At 63.9% G+C, this 20,758-nt stretch overlaps 4 protein-coding genes across 4 annotated transcripts in view; 2 read left to right on the forward strand and 2 right to left on the reverse strand.

Annotated features, from left to right (window-relative positions):
• Window positions 1-4,550, forward strand: part of CHLRE_09g393551v5 (uncharacterized protein) — an 8,412-nt gene extending 3,862 nt beyond the window's left edge. Inside the window, exons 8-15 of the mRNA XM_043065680.1 lie at window positions 317-455; window positions 666-801; window positions 1,158-1,337; window positions 1,679-1,889; window positions 2,118-2,197; window positions 2,547-2,664; window positions 3,068-3,189; window positions 3,519-4,550. Coding sequence (XP_042920946.1) covers window positions 317-455; window positions 666-801; window positions 1,158-1,337; window positions 1,679-1,889; window positions 2,118-2,197; window positions 2,547-2,664; window positions 3,068-3,189; window positions 3,519-4,080 — 1,548 coding nt within the window. The 3' untranslated portion in view covers window positions 4,081-4,550. The remainder of the gene's footprint in view (window positions 1-316; window positions 456-665; window positions 802-1,157; window positions 1,338-1,678; window positions 1,890-2,117; window positions 2,198-2,546; window positions 2,665-3,067; window positions 3,190-3,518) is intronic.
• A 1-nt stretch (window position 4,551) lies between these two features.
• CHLRE_09g393450v5 (uncharacterized protein) lies at window positions 4,552-12,398 on the reverse strand. The gene is made up of 8 exons (XM_043065679.1): window positions 12,107-12,398; window positions 11,676-11,830; window positions 10,959-11,342; window positions 10,346-10,849; window positions 9,839-9,960; window positions 8,490-9,524; window positions 5,880-8,064; window positions 4,552-5,616 (listed from the first exon to the last, which is right to left on the reverse strand). Exons 1-8 carry the CDS (start codon window positions 12,159-12,161, stop codon window positions 5,494-5,496), a joined length of 4,563 nt encoding a protein of 1,520 aa, XP_042920947.1. The 5' UTR covers window positions 12,162-12,398; the 3' UTR covers window positions 4,552-5,493.
• Window positions 12,399-12,673: 275 nt separating this feature from the next.
• CHLRE_09g393400v5 (uncharacterized protein) lies at window positions 12,674-18,318 on the reverse strand. The gene is made up of 10 exons (XM_001694418.2): window positions 18,087-18,318; window positions 17,524-17,611; window positions 17,115-17,188; window positions 16,824-16,850; window positions 16,491-16,586; window positions 15,851-15,910; window positions 15,225-15,313; window positions 14,923-15,113; window positions 14,416-14,476; window positions 12,674-13,672 (listed from the first exon to the last, which is right to left on the reverse strand). Exons 1-10 carry the CDS (start codon window positions 18,249-18,251, stop codon window positions 13,507-13,509), a joined length of 1,017 nt encoding a protein of 338 aa, XP_001694470.1. The 5' UTR covers window positions 18,252-18,318; the 3' UTR covers window positions 12,674-13,506.
• Window positions 18,319-18,418: 100 nt separating this feature from the next.
• Window positions 18,419-20,544, forward strand: CHLRE_09g393350v5 (uncharacterized protein). Its single transcript, XM_001694536.2, has 2 exons — window positions 18,419-18,574; window positions 18,800-20,544. Exons 1-2 carry the CDS (start codon window positions 18,568-18,570, stop codon window positions 19,570-19,572), a joined length of 780 nt encoding a protein of 259 aa, XP_001694588.1. The 5' UTR covers window positions 18,419-18,567; the 3' UTR covers window positions 19,573-20,544.
• The last annotated feature ends 214 nt before the right edge of the window (window positions 20,545-20,758 follow it).

The following is a 20,758-nucleotide window of genomic DNA, read 5'->3' on the forward strand; positions in this document are numbered from 1 at the left end:
GAGGGGAGGGGAAGGGAGGGGAGGGGAAGGGAAGGGAGGGGAGGGGAGGGGAGGGGAGGGGAGGGGAGGGGAGGGGAGGGAAAGGGGTCGTGATACCAGCGCATCCGGCGCACGGGGACGAGGTGGCTGTGTGGCTGTGTGTGGACGGTGGGCGGGGGCGGGGCTGGAGGGGCCGGCGCCGTGGCACCTGAGCGGCAGCTGGCACATGCGGCCGCCCCCCCCCTCCCCCATCATGTCATATCATGACATGCATGTGCCGCGCGAGGCAGCTGGGCTGAGCGGGTGACGTGGGTGCCTCGGCGCTGTGGCGGTGCAGACCCGGGAGGAGGAGCGCGCGGCGGCGGCGGCGGCGCGGGAGGAGGGCGAGCGCGAGGATGAGGATGAGGAGGAAGATGAGGAGGCGCGGGAGCAGCGGCGGCGCAAGAAAGCCAAGACGAGTGACGGCGATGCGGACGGTGCGTGGCGCTCTTTTTGTGTGCTGCCACAACAAAGCTGGGGGCAGAGCTGGGATGTCACTGGGGTAGGAAGTGCTGGGAGTCTGTATCAGGGCGGTCCTCATGCAAGGGCGCAGGGCGCGGGTGGATCCCAGTGTGTGCTAGTGCGTTTGCAACCCGGCCTGCCCTGCCTGCCTGACTGCCTTGTTGCCGGCCCTACCTGCTCCTCAGGCGGCGCGGACGGCGACAAGGGGGATCCTGACGGCGCGGCTGCGGCTGCTGCTGCTGCGGCGGCGGCTGCTGAGGACGATGAGGAGCTGTCGGAGGGCGCCATTGCGGCGGACCTGTCGCTGGAGTATGTGGCCAAGTGGGTGCGAGAGCGTGTGTGTATGAGTGAGTGAGTGTGAGTGAGTGAGTGAATGAATGAGTGAGTGAGTGAGTGAGTGAGTGAGTGAGTGAGTGAGTGAGTGAGTGAGTGAGTGAGTGAGTGAGTGAGTGAGTGAGTGAGTGAGTGAGTGAGTGAGTGAGTGTGTACTGCAACACGCCACATGCTGCAGTCCGCGCGGCAGACAGCACCCCGCCCCACCTCAACGTCTCGTCGTCTCACCTGTACTTGGCTCTGGTCAGTCCGTAATAAAACCTTTGACTGCGACCTCCGTCCTTCACTCTGCATAATACTTCTGAACTGCAGCCACCATCAAAATAATCCGAACCCCCACACAGGTACTGGTCTACAGACGACCGCTGGTCGGCTCTGAGCGAGGAGCGGCGCCAGCAGTTGTTCCAGGAGCGCTTCGGGGCGGCGGCGGCGGCGGCGAGGCGGGCGCGCGCGGCGGCGGAGGCGGAGGCGGCGGAGGGCTTTGCGACGCTGCTGCGGGAGCTGCGCGTGGGGCCGGGCAGCAGGTGTGCTGGGGAGGTTGGAGGCTGGGAGGTTTGGGGAAAAAGGGCTGGCTTCGTGGGGAGCAGGGTGCCACGAGTGCTGGAGACCCATACTGGCGTTCTCCCAACAGGTCATCGGCATTTGCTTTGCAGTATGCCGTACACGAAGCCGTGCCCAGTGCTCACGCCGCGCTCGCCTCGTCTCACTTCACTGGGCACCCTGCTGTAGCCATCTCGTGTCGGGAAACAAGTCGCTCCATGCCTGTTGGGCACCACCATCCTCTGGGGTAGCCCACAGCACAGCACCACGTTAAAACCCGCTCCCTGGCGCCGCCCCCTGACTCCCCACATTCGCCTCCCTGCAGGTGGAGTCGGGTGCGCGAGCAGCTGGCAGACGACCCCAGGTACAAGCGCCTGAGCGCGGCCCTGGCGAGGGCGCGGCCGGGGGCAGGGGCAGCAGCAGCAGGCGGCGGCGGCGGCTCCGCTAGCGGGCTGTCACGTCAGGCGGAGCGGGACGCGGCGGCGGTGGCGGCGTTCGAGGCGTTTGTGCGGGAGCAGGAGCAGCGGCAGAAGCTGGTGGGTCCCGATAGAAAGGGGCTGCGGGGGAGAGGGGGATGAGCAGGAGGACGGGGGGAGGAGTTGCAAGGGAAGGGGCAGGAGGCATCTGTGTCACGGCTGTCACTGGGCTCGGGTTATGACTAATCGCGGTTCGTCCCGGGTCCTCACTGACGGGGTCACTTATTCTCACGCTCCCGCTGCCACTGCCACTGCCGTTGTCGCTGCCGCTCCCCCCCCCCCCGTCAGGGTGAGGATGAGGCTCGCAACCGGGCTGAGGCGGAGCGGCGGCTGCAGGAGCAGACGCAGGAGGCGGAGGAGCGCCGCCGGTGAGGGCGTGTGTGTGTATGTGTGTATATTGGGGGGGCAGTGCATCCAGAACCCAAGGATTAGCAGAATTAGCGCCCCGGGACCTAAGACAAATGCGTGTGGGACCGGTTTCGGAAGGGTGCGGTAGTTGAGGTCATACCGGTACGCAGCAATCCACAACACTGGTGCCTCCCTGCCCATCCCCCTTACCTCCCTCTCCCCCTCCCCTAACACTTCCTCCCCGACTGATGCCTACTTCGCTTCACTTCTCTGTTCCAATCTTTGCAACCCCCGTCATTGCCTACCTTGCACCACTTCCTTAACTAACCACCAACGGTACCCCCTCCCCGCCTGCCTGCTGCCCGCCAGCCGTGCCGCCCACGACGACGCCGTGATCGCCTTCACCGCCCTGCTGGGGGAGGTGGTGCGGGAGCCCTTTGGCGACTGGCGGGAGCACTGGCGGCCGAGGCTGGAGAAGGACCCGCAGGTGGGGGCGGAGGCGGGGGAGGAGGAGGGCGGGGGCAAGGCGGCGGGGGGTGGGGGTGGAGAGGTGCGAGGCGGGTGGCGGGAGGCGGGAGGTGAAGGCGGGGGAGGGCTGGTGGGAGGCGGGGGAGTCAGCGTGGGGAGTCAGGGCAGGGAGGTTGCAGGGGTGATTGTCGGTGGGGCGGCGGGGGCGTGTACCACCCTCATAACCCCCAACCCCAACACACACCTCCCAACCCACGCCTCCCCACCAACGCCACCACCACCAACGCCACCAACGCCACCACCACCACCCCTAACCCCCCCCCTTGAGCTGGTCGACATCGTCGGTAACGCTTCATGTTCCGCAAGATGGTCTACCGTCTACCACTTCCTTAACTAATCATGAATGTAACCCCCCTTGACAGCGGCGCGGCCGCAGCGAGCACCTGGACGCGCGCGAGATGGAGGAGCTGTGGGCGCGGCACTGCGCGGCGCTGCTCACGGCGCTCAAACGCGGCTTTGAAGAGTGCCTGAACGACAAGATCAGGTGAGGGGTGAGGGAGCATGAGGGGCCTGTCGGGAGGGGGGGCCGGGAGGGGGGCGGCCATCAGGGGGCGTGTGGTGGGGGCGTGGGGCTGGGGCGGCAGAGGAGTTGGAGGACGAGGAGGGGGAGGTGCAGGTGGAAACGGGTGTGTCGCGCGCAAATCTCGCCCGCCTCGTTAAAAACCCAATACATGCAAATCCGCCATCGCCCGTCCCTGCCGTGCACCTCTCCTCCGCAAGATGGTCTACCGTCTACCACTTCCTTACCTAATCATGAATGTAACCCCCCCAATAAATCCTGAATGTACCCCCCCCCCCCCCGGCCCACCCCAGGCCGTTGCTGCCGCGTGACGGCGGCCTGCCCGACCCCGACGCCCTGCCCCCCGCGCTCCTGGACTTCGCCGCCGCCGACTCCCTGCTGGAGGACGACAGCCGCTGGGGCCGCGTGCCGCCGGCGGCGCGGGAGCGCGGCTGGCGCACCTACGTGGATGAGCTGCTGTCGCCGTCACTGCCGGGGCCGCCGGGAGGCATCGGGGTGGTGGGGCCGGCGGGCGTGGCGCCGCAGGCGCCGCCGTCGCGGGCGCTGCTAGATTTCCTGCAGCCGCCGGTGGCAGGGGCGGGAGGAGGCGGTGGCGGCGCGGGGCTTGGGGGCGGGGGTGGAGGAGGCGGGGTGGGTGGGTCCTGGGGGCCGGAGGAGGGCCGTGGCGGCTACGGGAGAGGGGAGGAGCGGGACCGGGATCGGGATCGGGAGCGTGACAGGGACCGGGACCGAGGGAAGGGGCGGGAGCGAGAGCGGGAACGGGAGCGGGAGCGAGAGCGGGACCACCGTGGGGAGTACCGCGGTGATAGCCGTGGTGAGTACGAGGGGCGTGGGAGTGAGCGGCGGCCGCGCTGAGTAGCTTAGGACTGTGGCGGTGGTGGCACCGGTGGTGGTGGCGGTGGTGGTGGCGGTGGTGGCACCGGTTGCAGACCCAGGCGCATCCCGGGTTTCAGCTGCGGCTGCAGCCGCACAGTGCGCATGTGTGGTTACGGCATGGGATGATGAGACACTGTGTGAGTGCGTACAGGTTCGTGGACAGGCTGTAGGGTCCTGGCCAGTCGCCAGTCGCCACGGGAGCCGCGTGTTGTGGGTCTGGGGGAAGCAGGGCGCTGCAGCCCGTGGCAGCAGCAGGCCCTTCCCGCCGTCCTGCCGTCGCTGACGCGAGCCCTGGGGCACTTGGGTGTGACATGCCCGGCTGGGTGAGGGCGTGAGGGCGATGGCTCCGGCCTATCCGGGGTCCCCGCTGCCCCCGTGCCGGCAGGCGCTGGACAGCTGGGGGGTGAGGCGTCCCTGCCCAGGCGCCCGAGTGTCATGGTGTCCGGGCCTGACCTTGCTGCGTGAAAACGTGATACACACTTTGCTTTATAAGTCCGGCGGGCATCAGGCATTGGCGGGAACGACGGGAGCAGCTAATTATCCAGCACTCCAACGGTATCTACCACTAATCAAGAATCAATGCGGCTGCCGCCATGCACACCATCTCTACCGTTCCCTCATCCCCTCCGTTCCGCTCCCATCAGAACCGCCGGCATTGCGTCCGTCTGGTGCCTTTTGGTGTCTCCCTAGGTGTCTCCACTGCATCTCAACAAGCCGCTTCTTCCATGGATCTGCCCCATTTACACAATGCAGACAAAAAGGCGCCCGTGGGCGGTAGGCCCACATCAGCAAAAGCGCAAAGCGACAAGGCGATATGCTGCAGCGGCCCATACACGTTCCACGAGTGGTCTTGCCAGCCAACTGCCAGCACTGCCACGCAACTTAAACACACGCTGTCCCATCGCACACACACCGTATGGTACCTCATGGCATAAATACGGTGCACCATCATTGGTCGGACTGTCCCTTCTTGTCAACATCAATGCGGGAGGGCTGTGCGCGTTCGGTTTGCATTCTTATGCTTGCATGTGGGTGTGTGGGAACAGCCATACAGCAAGCGGGTCCGGCTTCCCACGCCCCCTCGACTGATCTCCCCACAACCATCGAGCCGGCCTCACAGGCTCCTGAGACTGAGGGCGACATGGCGACACATGCGTGGCGCCACGTGTAGCGCCGCCTATCCAAACACACAAACACACACCCCGTTTTGTTGCTTTGAACACAGAGTCGTTGCATGCACCGTCTGCGTCTTCCCTATCTCGTGTTACTCCTAACACACAGTCCGCATACTACTATCAAGTATACTCAACGTACGTGCTCGCGTTGTGGCTTCATTACTACATACATAAGCTTTACGCTCGTGTACAAGCTACCAAGCTCGCGGCGTACGTGTTACGGCGGGCAACCGGCATAGGTGGCGCCGCTGCCGGCAATGGCGCTGTTATAAATCTCCTGTGGGAACAGCACCTGGCTGATGACGTAGATCATGCCCTGCTGCTTGGTCAGGAAGTTGGGCTGCGGAGGGCGGAGTAAGTGCGGAGGGCGGGGATGGGGGAGGTCAGGGCACACCAAGAGAGGATCAAGCCGCTAGCCAATGCACCCTACCAGTGCCGTGCCACTTGCCCTGTGTGTGGTCGTACATTCTCCCCCCCCCCCCATGCGTGCTGAACCAGACGGTCCGCTACTGCTGGTCAGGCGCCCTAGCCCGGGAGCTCAGGCCAAACCCAGGACCAGGCGGGGCAAGGGCGAAGGGCGCTCGGGCGCGGCGGCCCACTCACCACGCCGGCGGGGATGGGGCCCTTGGAGGTGACGGCCAGGCCGCTGCAGGGCGGCGAGGTGGTGGTCTGGAAGGCCAGGCTGGTGGTGACGATGGGGTTGGTGCTGGTGTCCAGGCGGTAGGCAATCTTGGTCGCGGAGGAGCCGGCGCCGGTGTTGTTGCCGATGAGGATGTACTTGAAGGTGCCGTCCGCCACGATGGGCGGGTTGAGCGTGTAGTCGGCTGCGGTGAAGGAGGGCAGGAACTGCGTGCCGGGCAGCACCGCGAACTGCACGATGCCGCCGCAGACCGCGAGCTTAGCCGCCACCTGCTGAGGCGTGCCCGAGGGAGCGATGCAGTCGGCGTAGCTCATGGGGGTGCCGGCGAAGGACACGCGGCCCAGGAAGGCGTTCACGGCGTTGACCGAGGGCACCAGCACCGTGGCCACAGTGTCGGGTGTGTTGAGGTAGGCGGTGGCGGGAGTGGACACGCCGCTGGGCAGGGTGAGGTTGAACTTGTCCACCAGGTTGACGAACAGGGCAGCCTCGGGCTCGTTGCGCAGACCAACGTAGACCGAGACGGCGGCAGCGCCGGCGGGGCCGTTGCCCGGGGGAGGGGGAGGAGGAGGCGGGGGAGGGAAGGGCACGGGCAGGGCCAGGACAGCGGTGATCATGTGCGCCACGGCGGCGGTGCCGTTGATGGCGTTGTCGTACTTGCCGGACACGAAGGTCTGGCTGGTGATGGGCATCTGCTGGCGCACGGTGTACAAGCCGTTCAGGTTGAGGATCTGGATCTTGTAGCTCGCGTTGAAAGCGTATGTGTACAGGTTGGCAGCCGTGTTGTTGTTGGCGGTGATGTTTACGCCAAAGTAAACGCCTGCGATGAAGTGTGCGTTGAGCAGGTCGGCGGTCTGAGCGGCCCGGCCATTTGTGGTGTTGCACAGCACGTCGCGCCAGTTGCCTCCGATGCCGGCAGAGTTGAGGTAGTTGGAGAAGGCGGTGTCGGTAGGCGCCAGGAGCGTGTACTGGGCGCCCTGGTTGAGCAGGTTCTGGATTGTCGTGGTGCTGTTGGTGCAGGACAGCAGAGTGTTGAGGATCGACAGCTCGGGGTTGGCGTTGAGGTAGTCCTGGAGGCCGTTGGGGAAGGCGGTGGGCGGCGGCGGCAGAGGGGGCGACGGAGGAGGCAGCGGGGGAGCGGGCGAGGGAGGAGGCGACTGGGCGACCAGGTAGGGCGTGAGCAGCATGCTGGTCATGTGGACGTAGCCGGCCAGGCCCACGCCGCCCAGGGCGTTGGGGTTGCGCTGCACGGGGATGTCGGCGATCAAAACGTCAGCGGTCATTTGAGGGAAGCCGCCGGGGAAGGCGCCGCTGCTGCCGGGGTACCTCTGGAACAGCGAGATGGCGCCGGTCTTGCGGAAGATGAGCGTGTTGGTGCCGATAGCGCTGTTGCCGAACAGACCCTGATCGGTCACGGCGGAGGTGAAGTTGTTGATTGCCCCCGAGGACAGGTAGGCGTTCACCACAAACATGTTCTTGACCAGCGAGCGCGCGTAGCCGTTGGCGATGGCGGTCGCGATGTTCTGCGCCAGGGTTCCGCTGTAGGTCGTGGAGTCGTAGGTCTGCAGGCCCAGCTGGCAGCCGTCGTCGGTGGGGATGAACAGCGTCCAGCCCGAGGTGTCGAACTGCTCCACGTACGGGTAGTAGTTGGTGGCGGCGAACAGCTTGGCGGCGCAGTCGTTGAAGTTGGAGTTGCCCTCCAGCAGCGGCCGCAGGCCGGTGAAGGGCGGCGGCGGGAAGGGCGCCGGCGGCGGGCTGGGGGGCAGGGGCGAGGGGGGAGGAGGAGGCAGGCGCGGCGACAGGACCAGGCGGTCCAGCAGCTGGATGTAGCCCTTGGGCGCGTCGTAGGTGCCGACCACGATGTCGTGGGGCACCCAGTAGGCCACGGGGCTGCGGGCGCGGCTGTAGCCGAGGCCGGTGATCACTGATGCGCTGGTGTTGGTGGGGTTGGGGTCGAAGCCGGAGGCGCCGCCGGTGGCGATGGAGTAGACGGTGAAGGCGCAGCCGGCGTAGAGGCCGGTGGCGGGGTCGGACTGGGCGCACTGGGTGCAGTAGCCCAGCGCCTCCAGGTCCACATTGGGCAGGTTGGTGAGGGCGCCGCTGGTGGCCACGCCGCTGACGGTCACGTTGTTGCCGCAGGGGCCCGTGTACCTGGAGGGATGTGGGGGGGGGGAGCGTGTTGCAAAAGATTGGGGGTGGGGTGGCGTTGCATATACCAGCCCAAACCAAACCGACCCAATGCAAAAGAGCGAGGAGGAGAGCGGGGGTGTTGAAGGCGGGAGGGAGGTTGGGGCGCTGGGGAAGCGGCATGCGGCATGCGGGAGCCGGGCTGGTTCCAGGGACTGCGGGAGGCTGGCCACCCATGCGCCTCGTGCGCCTCATGCTCGCATGGCACTTCGCCTGTTTCAGCCACCCGAGCCCCTGCACATCACACTATGGCCACAGTGAGTGACCACCCCGCCTGCCATGTCCCGCTGCTTCCCTCCACTCGCCCCTGGACGTCGGCACTTCATAAGGTACTTGTGATTTTATCACTCCTGCCTCCACGAACGGCTTTACTCCCCCCCCCGACTCACGGCGTCTTCTGCACCACGATGCCGGTGGAGGAGCCCCAGCCCAGCGCCGTCTCCCAGGCGAACTCATCCGTATCGACCAGCCTGCGCACCGCGTTGGCGCCCGCGTTCTGGCTGCCAGCCGCACTGGGCGGGTTGTAGCAGCTCTGCAGGATCACGTTGCGCATGATGGCCCGGTTGTACGAGTCCGCCGGCTCCAACGTGACGTTCCAGGTCAACGTGTCGGCGAAGCGACTGCCGTTGAAGGGGTTGGGGCCCATGGCGAGCGAGCGGCGCGCCTGCGCGGCTGCGCCGGAGGCGCCGGCGGTGGTGAGGTCGGCTGTGGCGCAGAAGCCTAGCGCGCAGAAGCGGATGGCGGTGACGTGTTGAGGCAGCGGCTGCGATTGCAGCAGGCTGCGGCGGTGGCGGGACAGCGGCGTGAAGGTGCCGTTGGCGGCCACGGAGATGAAGGCGCCCTGGTCGTTGCCGTTGGCGGCGAACAGCGCCCAGGCCTGGTTGCTGGGGAAGTAGCAGGTGGTGTCGGCGAGCGCGTTCACACGCTGTGTCAGGTTGTAGAGCGTGATGACCTGGCGCGTGACGGACAGCGCGTTCTGGCCGAGCAGGGCGGTGGAGATGGTGGCGAAGGCCTGCGGCGGCGGCGCGGGGCTGGGCGGCGCAGGCGAGGGCGGCGGCGGCGGCGGCGGCGCGGCGGCGTAATCGCCAAGGAATGAGCTTATGACCTGCACCATGCTGTTGGCGACGAGGTTGTCGCGCTTGCGGATCGCGACCACGCCCTGTGCGTTGAGGACGTTGGGCAGCAGCAGTCCGGAGTTGGGCATCGGGAAGGGGTCGAACACGGTGGTGACCCACAGGGTGGTGGAGGCGTTGGCGGGGTTGGGGCCCATGCGCCAGGTGGTGAGGCCGCTGTAGGGCGCCACGGTGGAGAGGTTGGCGCGGTTGGCCCACACGTCCGTGCTGACCAGCGGGGCCGAGGGGCTGCAGGACTGCAGGTACACGTTCTGCATCACGCCCACGTACTCGCGCGTGGCGTTGGGGCACCTGCAGGGAAAGGGAGGGGAGCAGCCGTGCATGGTTGGCGGAGTGGTTAGAGGTCACAGAGTCATGTCGTACCCCGTTATGCAGCCGCTGCACCCGTCCCCATACAGTCCGGCCGCCACCCGCCTTCTTACATACCTCACACGCGCCCGGCCGGCGTGTGCCGCACCGGCGCTGCCAACTCGCCTGACCTGGCCCCGTTCTCCCGTCCTCCCGTCCTCCATCCCGCACGACTGTTTCCTTGCCAAATTGGTTCAAAGATATCCCCTCCCGCACCACCTCTCTCGCTCCCAGCCCAGCCCCGTGCGAGCGCTCACTTGGGGTTGGTGAGTGCGCCCGCCCGGACGCTGTCCCAGCACTGGTTGACGTACTGCGTCTGCTGCAGGATGTTGCGGCCCTCGCCGTACACGCCCGCCCACAGCTGGTTCCAGTCGGCGGACTGCGAGTTGCAGAGAGATGCGGTGCAGGCGAGATGCGGTGCAGGGCAGGCAAGGCAGGGTGTTAGGAGGGGTTGTGCGCGCATGGGGTCAGCACAAGCCCTGCCGCAATGTGTTTACGCACACGGCACGGCACGACCAACACGGCATCCCGAACCCCATCCATGCTCACGTATCCCCTTGAGTTTGCTTCAAGCTTATGCCCGCGCCCCACCCCTGCTCATCCCCTGCCCACTGCCCACGATACCACCCCAGGCCCGACACCGAAACTCCATCCGGGAGGCAGAAGCTCCAGCCGCGAGGACGCCCTCCCATCCTCCCTGGTGACACCCCCTTTTCTCTTGGCGACACGGCGGTCCTTGGCGCCCCACCCCACGGCCCACGCACGTCGTCATCGGGGAAGAAGCAGGTCCAGGCGAGGGAGGGGTCGCTGAGCTGCAGGAAGAGATCCGCGGCGTCCACAGATGCCTTGACACGCGACAGGTCCGCCACACGCTGGCTGAGGAAGTCGTAGATGGACTTGAAGCCGGCGTAAGGGGAGGGAGGGGGGCGGGGGCTGGGGGGGTTTGGCGAAGGAGCAGGGGAGGGAGGGGGAGGGGGAGAGGCGATGCCAGGGGGAGGGGGCGGGTTCGGGGGAGGCGGATTGGGCGGAGGAGGCGAGGGCGGTGGGGGAGATGGGGGAGGGGGCGAGGGAGGGGGAGGTGACGGGGGAGGGGGTGACGGGGGAGGGGGAGGAGAGGGAGAAGATGAGATGACCGGGCCAGGCGACGACGCGGGGGAGGGCGTGGGCGCCGGCTTCGGCGCCGGCTTGGGCGCGGGCGAAGGCGAGGGCGACTTAGGAATGGGCACGTAGCGAGTCGGCACCAGCAGCGCGTTGATGGTGTGCAGAATCTGCGTCGATGGGGCAGGAACATGATTAATGCCATGCCCCGCCGCATCGAGATCCGACATACGACGTAAAGGTTAGGAGCGGCTGTGCACCCCCAATAACAAGTCTCACCCGGCCCTTGACGGCCCGGTCGTAGTCGTTGGTGCCGTTGGGGAACTTGACGTAGTCGGCGTAGTTGGCGTCCACGCCACCAATCAGGTAGGTCTTATCAGTGCCCACCACGTCGTCAGCCTCAGCCACAGTGATCACGTCAAGCAGGTTCTTGCCACCCGCCTGGGTGTTGTAGGGGCAGCCGGGCAGGCCGTCAGGGCCCACGGGGCAGTTGCCGGGCAGCTGGGCGCGGGTGCGGGCGCCCAGATTGGCCGCCAGGACGTGGTACTTGAAGATGGCGTTACGAGTGTTGTTCATCTTCTTGGTGACGACAGTGCAGAACCTCTCGGGGTCAGTGCCCAGAGTCGTCCGGATGTTGAGGCCGCTGAAGGTGGTGCGGAAGCCCTGCACACACACAGTCGCCCCAGAAGATGGCATCAAGTTGATAAGTGCAGTAAGGGCAATTTGCATGATAAGGGCAATTTGCACTAGCTGCACGCGGCATGCCCAACTCCTAGGATTCTTAGTTCCCAATGTATGGGCAGGTGGCAAACTCAGAAGTGATCCCCGGCCCAAGGACAAGCCTTTGCTGTGTAATTTGTGTGACCACGGGTCGTGCTGGCAGTTGGCAGCCCCAGGCTCAGGAGTAACCCCTTCACTATACACGAGCCAATTCTTCCTCCTCCGCGGTCTGGAAGCTGCAACGTCCCACGCGAGAAGCGAGTCTGAGCTGCTCACCTCGTCCGTGACCAGGAACATGGTCAGGGCCTTGTTCTGCGTCGCGGTCCAAGGCTGCTTGTTTTTTGGCAGCAGGTTATCAATGCATTTCTTCATGAATGTCATGTCTGTCCGCGAGGAGACGTAGTCATAAGGAGACGACTGCGACAGCGCCCCTGTGTGCATCAACGCCGGTAGCCGGTGGTCAGTAAGCATTGCCGTGCCGTGCATTACAACATATGCGTAGACTTCAAGCCAGAGCGGCCCGTGTTTCCACATCCGCGGCCGCGACAGCACCGACCGCGCCAATTTTGGGCAGTGAAGCGTTCGGTACTTCTCGCGCGCACCGATGGCCGGGAACACACCCCTTTTGATACAAGTGTCCTATGACACGGTTTAGACTACTCCCCATGACTATCTCTGCGGGGGCTTTGCAATGCGCGTGCACAAACCTGGCGCCACAACGAGAAGCGCCAGAGCCAGCAGCAAGAGGCCTATATGCCCCATTTGGGCAACACGACTAGGACCAGGGGCCGCCAGGTGTGAGCAGTGACACTTTTGAAAGGACCAGTGCTTGTCCGTAGGCTATTGTTACAGAAGGCGACAAATAAGTCTCGATATGTATTCAGGCAGCAAATTGTACAATGACAAGAGGCGTAAAGAAGGCCCTGGACAGCGTGCCGGACAGTAACTTGTCGCGGAAGCTCGGCAGCTGAGCTTGCGGGCAGCGGCAAGTAGTATTTGAGGGTAAGGCTAGGCCGTCATCGCAACAGCAGCGGCGTTTCTGTTTGGCACAAACCGTCATGGCGGGCGAGGGGTTGCGTTGTTTCTCCCTAGGGATCATCCCTCACACTCGTGTGGTCGCAATCGTGACTTGCAAATGTGTAACTAGCTTCCATATCATTACCTACCTGAAGCCAGCAAGTAACCTGTGACCTGTGCCCCGCATTCCCCCGCATGTCTGCACCCGAGTCGCGCACTGCCATAGCGTAAGACGCAGGCTGATGCCTGCGTAGTCAGATTTTCTCCTCTTACAGGGTGACGCTATATTAAGGTGCGGTAGTGTGTTACACACGTACGTGACCGCAAATAATATTAGGCTGATTCGAAGCGCCCCTTGAATCCATGCCGCAGGAATCCTCAGGGATCCCCTACAGCGTTGTCAGGTCAACGCTACTTGATTCTCGAAGAAAGGTGGTGATAATGCCAAAGCACTGCGCCTGCGCACTGTGGCATGCAGGACTAAGCTCACTGGCCGCAATAATGCACTGAGAGCCAACCACCTCAGGCACCAGCTCGCAGGTCTAGGTCACGCCTGCTCACACATGCAGACATGCCCAACCAGCCAACTTGCAATAGCCTCAGGTGCACATGACATGCGTGGCACCATGCGTGATGCAGCCCGAAGACAAGAAAGGGGGTGCCCCCTGAGTCACCTGGTTTGCGTTGCCCAAAGAGAAACGGCGGTCACACCGGCGACGCTATGCCGCGCCGGGTCCTCACAGCTGCTTGTCCGGTCACCAGCTCTGTCACCAGCTCACAGCGATACGATGACAGTCCCCCATCCTGCAGCCCCGCAATCCATGTCCTCTTGCCTGGCCCGTTCGTTCTCACCTGACCCTCACGCGCTCACGCCCACGCGGTCACACCCACCATGAATGCAGTTGCCACCACTCCTCGCGAGCCGGTCCGTCCCTGGCTTCTTGCGCCATCGCGCCACTGACCTCATCACAACGACAAACACAAGCAAGAGCTCCGCGGCGATTGGGCGCTCCCTCCATAGTCTGCAGCCCCGCTGGCCCCCTGCTACCACTACCACTGCTGCTACAGCCGCATTGCCGCCGCACTGCTACTACTGCTGCAGCTTGCGGCCGCTGATGAGGTTGAACTTGATGAGGCCGCGTCTGAAGCCCTCGGCCATGAGCGGCATCACCAGGGCGCCCTTGATGGTGGTCCAGCCCGCCTTGGCCAGACCCGCCAGACCCTCGCTGGTCAGGGCCGTGGCGATCACGGCGCCCCTGGAGGGGCAGTGTGCGTGAGGGAGCAGCGTGTTTGTGTGTGTGTTAAAGAGCACAAGGAAAACGTTGCGCAAAGACAGTGTATGCGATGCAGCAAAGCGACGGTTTACGGATGTTACCTGAAGTTACCTCGCATACCTGCTGCGGTGAGCCGCCGGTCTTACCAACCGGAAATCGCGCAACCCCCGCTACTCTAACCTCGAGGGGGGATTAGTGTCCACACGCTCTCAAGGGTGCAAACCCATGCATGTGCTCACGGTACCGTGAGGCCCAGGCACTCCTACGATGCCTAGCTCCGCGTCGCTACTCCTGGCCGCTAAGTCCAAGCTCCCGCCCAATCCTCGATGAAATTCTCACCTACGAGCGAATAAGAAAACAACAGAGCACAGGGCGGCAGCAGGGGAGTGTCACGAACAAGAGCGAAGGAACATGTCAGCGCGGCGGCGCGCGACGAGCAAGAGCAAACACGCAGCCCAGTCCCAGCCCAATTAACTATACTAGGGGTTGCGCGATTTAGGAAAGAGGCGGAGGGTGGGCGACCACGAGCAAGTAAACAGGCGGGGGACGGCATGGGCGCATACATGACGGCAAATGCAAATTGTGTGTGTGTGTGGGGGGGGGGGGTTCAGCGTGTCAGGTGAGTCAAGGAGTGTGAGCGCAAGCCCAGCCACGGCATCAGTCGCATACGTCCTCCCGAGTCTTGCACACACCGCCCCAACCCCAGCCAGACGCGCACCACCCACCAGAAGGGCGACACCTCCTGGCTCCAGTCGCGGGTCTGGATGTCAGTCAGGCCTTGTGCCTCTGCACATGGGGGCACACACGGACACACACACAGGCCACATCCTTGCCGTGAGCAGCGGCAGGCCTGACAACGACGCACCGCAACCTTTCCCCTGTCCCAGCTCGGGGCTGCTACCACACGCACCTCAGTGACAAACACAACCGGTCGCCCGCTCGGCCCCCACACGGCCCCTACACCAGCAGCCACTTCACCGATCGGCCACACAGCTGCGCACCGCACACAAGTGCACGCCAACGGCCACCTACCTTGCCCACCCCACCCCCGCGCGGTCCCCAGACTCCCCCTGGGCCTGCCCCCGTACCCCTAGCGCAACACTGCGCCGTCCCCACACTGCCTTCGCCTAAGTACCATAGCCATGACTGGCACCCGCCCGTAACTCCCCGCCCGGTCCCGCATGACCCCCCCTGCCTCTGCCCTGCCTTTCCCCTCTGTGACTCTGCCTCACCGAACAGTTTCTGGTAGTCTGCCACGGAGCACCAGTCGGGCAGGTAGTAGGCCTCGTTGATGCGGTCCAGCAGCGCCTTCTCGTCCTCGCGCAAGCCCGCCTCGCCCGGACCCAACACGCGGTGGCACCACGTCACCACAATCACGGTGCCGCCGGGCGCACACACGCGCGCCAGCTCCGACACAAACTTCCTGCGTGGCGTGGAGTTTTCGCGGTTGGGTGGTGGGCCGTTGCTCTATCCTCCCAGCAGGCCCCCCGCCCTCCTCCCCCAACTCCCCCCGGCCTCCTCCTGCTGCACCCACTTCTTGTCGGGCATGTGCTCGCCGCTCTCCATGGACCACACCAGGTCGAAGGCGCCGGCCTCGAACGGCTGCGCCAGCGCGTCGCCCACCTGTGTGTATGTGTGTGAGTGCGTGTTGATGTGTGTGCGAGTGAGCGTGCGTGTGTGTGCGAGAGAGCGTGTGTGTGTGTTAACAAGAAACAACAAAACGAAGCCCGCCCAGACGGCGCGCCGCGTGTGTGTGTGTGTGTGTGTGTGTGTGTGTGTGTGTGTGTGTGTGTGTGTGCGGGTGTGTATGTGTGTATGTATGTGTGTGTGTGAGTGAGCGTGTGGGAGCGAAGGAGAAAGGGCATGAGGTTCCAGACTTGATGAGCGTTCGGAGACGGAGATGTGAAATGGCGTAGCGTGCGGAGGCGCGTCGTGGCTAGCACGGGCGACATGAGCAAGGCGGTGGGCACCTCCGAGGGAAGCAGTGTTTCCGAACTCCAAAATATGGGTCATTAACATATGAGCGGGCACAGAGCGAGCCGCGCCCGACGACAGCACCTCGCAAGCAGGCCGAACTTCAACGCACAGACCACACACCGTGCAGCGACACACCAGCCCGCCATACCGAGGCACGTGCGGCAGCCAAGCTGTCCGACCCACCTGGAACTGCAGCTTGTCGCCAAAGCCCTGCTCCTTGCTCAGCGCATTGGCGCGAGCAGCCTGTGTGCCAGGGCCGCCCGGGTATGATGGATTGATGAGAAGCACAGACGCAGGCAGGTGCAATGCCTGTTAGCCTGAAAGCCTGACAGCCGCACGCTGCCACCGTGCACCGCGCGCCAGGCCCCCAGAGCCACGCCGCAGCCCACCACCGTGCACCACAGCACCGGCGGCGTGGGCGCGTGCAGCCGCTGCTCCCGTCCCTGGCCTCCTGCCCGGCGGCCGCTCGCTGCGACTGTGCCCCGGCGCCTATCTCGCACTGTCTCCCTCCCCTCGCCAATGGCCGGGTCTGTGCCAGGGGCAGCGCCGGCAAATAAAAGCACACACACACACACACAAACACACATACACACACAAGCACACTCACATGCACACACACATACGCACACACATACATACATACACACACGCACAAACAAACAAACACACACGCACAAACAAACACACACACACACACACACGCGCGCGCACAAACACACACAAACAAACACACACACGCACACGCACACAAACACACACGCGCGCTGGCTGCCATTACAGCTGCCCCTGTGCCAGCCGCTGCTGCTGCCTTGATAGGCCGCACCTGCTTGGGGCTGAGCGTGATGCCGTTGGAGGTGCAGCCGAACTTGCGGCTGATGTAGCGCGAGCTGCCGCCGATGCCGCAGCCCACGTCCACCATCTGAATGTTTGAATACGCAACAGGAGGAGGCGCACATCGTTCGTGCATGCGAAAAGAGTTTGCATCCGTACGCCGGTCAAGCGCAGACGTTCTCCTAGCCATTCCTGACACAAGAAAGAGGTAGGGGCTATCGTGCCATCGTGCGCCGCGCTGCCAACACGCGGACCCCCATGCCCCTCATGTACTCCCGAGGTGTCGATATCCTTCATGCCAGCAAGTCCCCTCAGCTGCGCACACCTTCTTGGCTTGTGTCACACCAGCCACCTGGGGCGCCGGGCACGGGTATGGGTACAGCAATGAGGGCGGCATTGGCGAAGTTAAGCGCGCCACGCTGTATCAACTGCCAGGCCATTGCATCGACATGTTTATTGTACTTTCACGGGCGCCATCCGCCATACCGAATCAGCAATGTGCCCCACCCCGCTACTGGTACTAGCAATGCATCTGGCTCAGCGCAAACCAACTGTTCCGGTTATCCAAGCCAAGCCCCCGGACGACGGTGCCTCCACCCTGGGCCCCACGCCGCACCTTGAGCGTCTCCTCAATCATATCGATCTGTGCCTGCTGGTTGCTCTTGACGGGGGCACCCTTGGGATAGTAGCCTGGCGGTGAGGGCGCAAATGCAATGGCACACGCACCCTGACACGCCGCACACTTGCAGCCACGCTATGGCCCCCGGGCCCCGGCCCCGCCCAACGTCTGCCTCAGAACACACCTGGGGCTCGTAGCAGCAGCAGCAGCTTTGCGCGAGTCCTGCCTCGTCGCTACGTGTGTTCCACAAACATTAACCACGGCTTCCGACGCTGCCCTACCCATGCCGTAAGGCATCCAGCTGCCCCTGCTGCTGCTTTTGCCTGCCCCCGCCCAGTGCCTGCTACTGCCTGCCTGCTACTGCCAGCCTGCCAGCCTGCCGCTTGCAGGTCGCGTCTGCTCTCACCGTGATGCATGTGCTCCCCCCACATGTTCTCCCACAGCTCCGAAGACTCGTCATAGAAGTTGGCGATGCCGACTTTGAGGTCGCTGACCTGTGTGTGCGGAGCGCCGGCAAAGAATAGAACTCACTGCGGCCGTGTCCGGCTGCCCCGAAATTACGTGACACCCCGGCCCCACTCCTCGTACAAGTGCCACCTTGTAGCCGCAGCCGTTGCTCTTTGCCTGCGGCCCTTGCCTGTTCGGTCTAGACCTCATAACTACCAGCTGTGATGTAGGCGTTACGTGCCAAACGGCATGGCCCTCGACGAAAGCTTCTGGGCTTTGCTCGAGCTCCCCGTCCCCAGCCCCACCGCCCCCAGCGCCATTAGACACCCTGTGACGCTATGCTGCGGCTGAGGTGGTGGTGTTCGCACGCGCAAGCGTGAAGCCGAGTGCAGCGTGGCCGCAAGCCAGCCTTGCAAATCACAGGATGCTGCCAAACCCGCGCCGATGCAACACCCGTCCTTGCCCTGCCGCGGCTACCGTGCCTGCCTATCTACATAGCGCAGTGCCTTCAAAAGCATTTACCTTTCCCAGCGTCGTGAGCGGCTTCACGAGCGTCTCCAGCGGTCCCGCGCGAACCGTCACAGCGCGCCGGCTCCGTGTGGACACTCTGCATACATGGCGTGTAGCTCTACCTAGGCATGCAGAGCTTGAGGGCAGCGTGTGCCCTTGCAGCGCAGTGCTGGGCATCTTGGCAAACTTCTCAGCGGTTTTGTTTTAATCTATAGATTCAGGTACAGTAAGCTCACGCTTCAACACTAAAATATTCTTGCCTCAAACTTGCTGCGGGCTCACTGCAGTGCCATGGCCATTGCACAACTATCCTCACTGCTGCGGCCCAAACCACTTGCACCCAGATATCCAAACATAAGTATCAAATTGTACAAAACATAACTGCTTGATTAGACCAGAGTCCGGCTCTTCGTCGGGAAAGGCACTTGCCTTGACCCAGGGGCTCTTGGCCCGTGGCGAGTAGCTAGATCTACATTATAGAACGATAGGAAGAATGTCAGGTGATTTTGGGGTGGGCGGGTGGAGGTGGCCCAAGGGCGCTGTTGCGCTGCGGTCGCTCGGGGGCGGGTCCGCCCTCGGCGGGTGGGCGTCGTGCAGTGCGTGCAATTGAGGCATAAAGAAGTCCATCCGATTCAGCTATGGTATCGATCAAATGCCTCAGTTTTGGTTCCGGCCTGCCGCGCTGAAGCATGCCCTTGCAACCATCTCGGGTTCGCCTGTTGCAGACGGTCGCCTCGACGCGACGCTGGACCAGCTTATTGAGTCTCAAAGCTATGGAAAGGCGCCGCGTACTGGAGGGCCCATCGGCTTGTCCGGGCAACGAGTGCAGCCATACGGCGGGCGTGGCGGAGCGGGCGGAGGCGGAGGAGGCGCGCCGCGGGGCGCACCCCGCGGACCGCCGCAGGGCGGCGCACGAATCAGCGAGACGCTAGACGACACTGCCACGCCTCAGAATGCCATTAAAGTGGGCGGGAACCAGGACGCCAAGGACATTGCACACCGCATCTGCGAGTCGTGCCGCGTGGGGGACCCGCCCGCGCTGCTGACCATCGGCGGGCAGTCCATCAACCAGGCCGTGAAGGCCATCGCCATCGCGCGGGCAGACCTGTGCAAGGAGGGCCTGCAGCTGAGCTTCCAGCCAGCCTTCCGCCACACGGACCGCACCAAGCCGCTCATCGCCTTCTACGTTGCCAAGGAGCGCGCGCCGCGGCAGCAGATCACGCAGGGCGACGACGTGACGCTGACGGTCGCGTCCGGGTCAAAGATTGTGCCCGTCGCGGGCGCCATCGCGGGCAAAATTCGTGAGAACCTCAAAATCTCACTGCTGGCCATCGGCGTGGACGCCGTCACGAACGCGGTGCTTGCGGTGGGCAACGCGCGCCTGTTCCTTGAGCAGGACAACTACGACATCCGGGTAGAACCCGAGTTTGAGAAGGTGGAGAAGAACGGGCAGGTCATGACGAGCATGAAGCTGTCGCTCGTGGCGGAGGCGTTGTAGTGACCCTCACCGAGTGGCTGCTGGGCGGGCCTGGTCCGCCTTGGCTTGGCTTGGCTCGGTCGGCTGTGGCCGCCGAGTCCCAGCCGCTGTGGCTGGGGTGGCTGGCGTGCTGGGCCGATGTGACTAGCTGCGGTGGCGACGGGCGCTGGTGTAGCGGTGCTGCCGCAGCGGTGGACACAGCTGAGCCCAGCGGCCTTGGTGCTGGGTTCGATGCGTGCGCGTGTATGTGTGTGTGTGTGCCTGGTTTTGGCAAGGTGTACTACAAAGGAGATAACTATGGATTTGTTGGTGCTGTGCGTGTGGGCGTGAGCTGTATCTGGCTTTTTGCGCCTTTTCGCATTCTTTCTTCGCATAACTCCGCCTATTCTCCTGCATGTGCTGACGAGGGGGCTGTGGGCAGCGCCCAGAGGGCGCCCCGTGCTCAGACACGTACATGGCTTCGCGCGCACAATGCTAGGGAAGGCATTTGCATGGACTCCGGTCAACACTACTCAGAGGGGGTCATACTAGATCAGGTGCACGAGGGGAAGACGTGCGTGATAGATGCAGCGTGTGGAGCGGCAGATTTACAGTCTGCTCCCTTTGGCCGGGGTAGGATACATAGGGGGCCACACGGTGCACAATGACTTGCTTCTCTCTCGCTACATGCTATCGAGGTGACGCTCTTGCGGTCACAACTGACTGTGACTTGTGTGGTGAAGGTGAGGCGGCTTTGCATACAGTTGGGGTGTGCTTGCACGTGTAGGGCCTTCACAACACTGACGAGTGACCCGGACTTGACTTTAATCCAGATTACCAGACTAGGCTAATGACCGGCTTTCCAATCCGGTCTGCATGGGAATCCACAATCGTGGTCAAATGGCCGGAGGCACGCAGCCGTGCTGCTGCTGGGGCTGCGGTCGGCGGCGAGGGGTGGGGAAAGCTCCAGTTTCCCGTCCCACCCCTCCATGTAGTATGTAAAAGAGACCCGCGTCACTCGCCTCCCCTGTCCCCTGGCGTCTGTTCTAGGCGCAAACTCAACACATTGCTTTGGCATGTGGGGACCTGTGGGGACGCGGTGTTGGCGAGAGCCACGGATGGCTCCGTGGCGCCCGCATGAGCCTGCCCGACGTCCGCGGCAAGAGATTTACTGGATTTTGAATCAGTACGATGTAAAGCCCACCCTCGCCAGCGGAATGTCTCTGTC

The sequence above is a fragment of the Chlamydomonas reinhardtii genome, chromosome 9 (assembly GCF_000002595.2).
Source record: "Chlamydomonas reinhardtii strain CC-503 cw92 mt+ chromosome 9, whole genome shotgun sequence".
Classification (NCBI taxonomy): Eukaryota; Viridiplantae; Chlorophyta; class Chlorophyceae; order Chlamydomonadales; family Chlamydomonadaceae; genus Chlamydomonas; species Chlamydomonas reinhardtii.

Coding starts and splice junctions, on each gene's coding strand:
- CHLRE_09g393450v5 (XM_043065679.1), bottom strand. CDS start 12,161: ATGGGGCATATAGGCCTCTTGCTGCTGGCTCTGGCGCTTCTCGTTGTG. Junction 9,961..10,345: donor GCTTCTTCCCCGATGACGAC/GTGCGTGGGCCG, acceptor TGCAACTCGCAG/TCCGCCGACTGGAACCAGCT. Junction 5,617..5,879: donor GCCCCATCCCCGCCGGCGTG/GTGAGTGGGCCG, acceptor CGCCCTCCGCAG/CCCAACTTCCTGACCAAGCA.
- CHLRE_09g393400v5 (XM_001694418.2), bottom strand. CDS start 18,251: ATGCCCAGCACTGCGCTGCAAGGGCACACGCTGCCCTCAAGCTCTGCA. Junction 16,587..16,823: donor GTGTGACACAAGCCAAGAAG/GTGTGCGCAGCT, acceptor TCAAACATTCAG/ATGGTGGACGTGGGCTGCGG. Junction 14,477..14,922: donor AGACTACCAGAAACTGTTCG/GTGAGGCAGAGT, acceptor CCCCATGTGCAG/AGGCACAAGGCCTGACTGAC.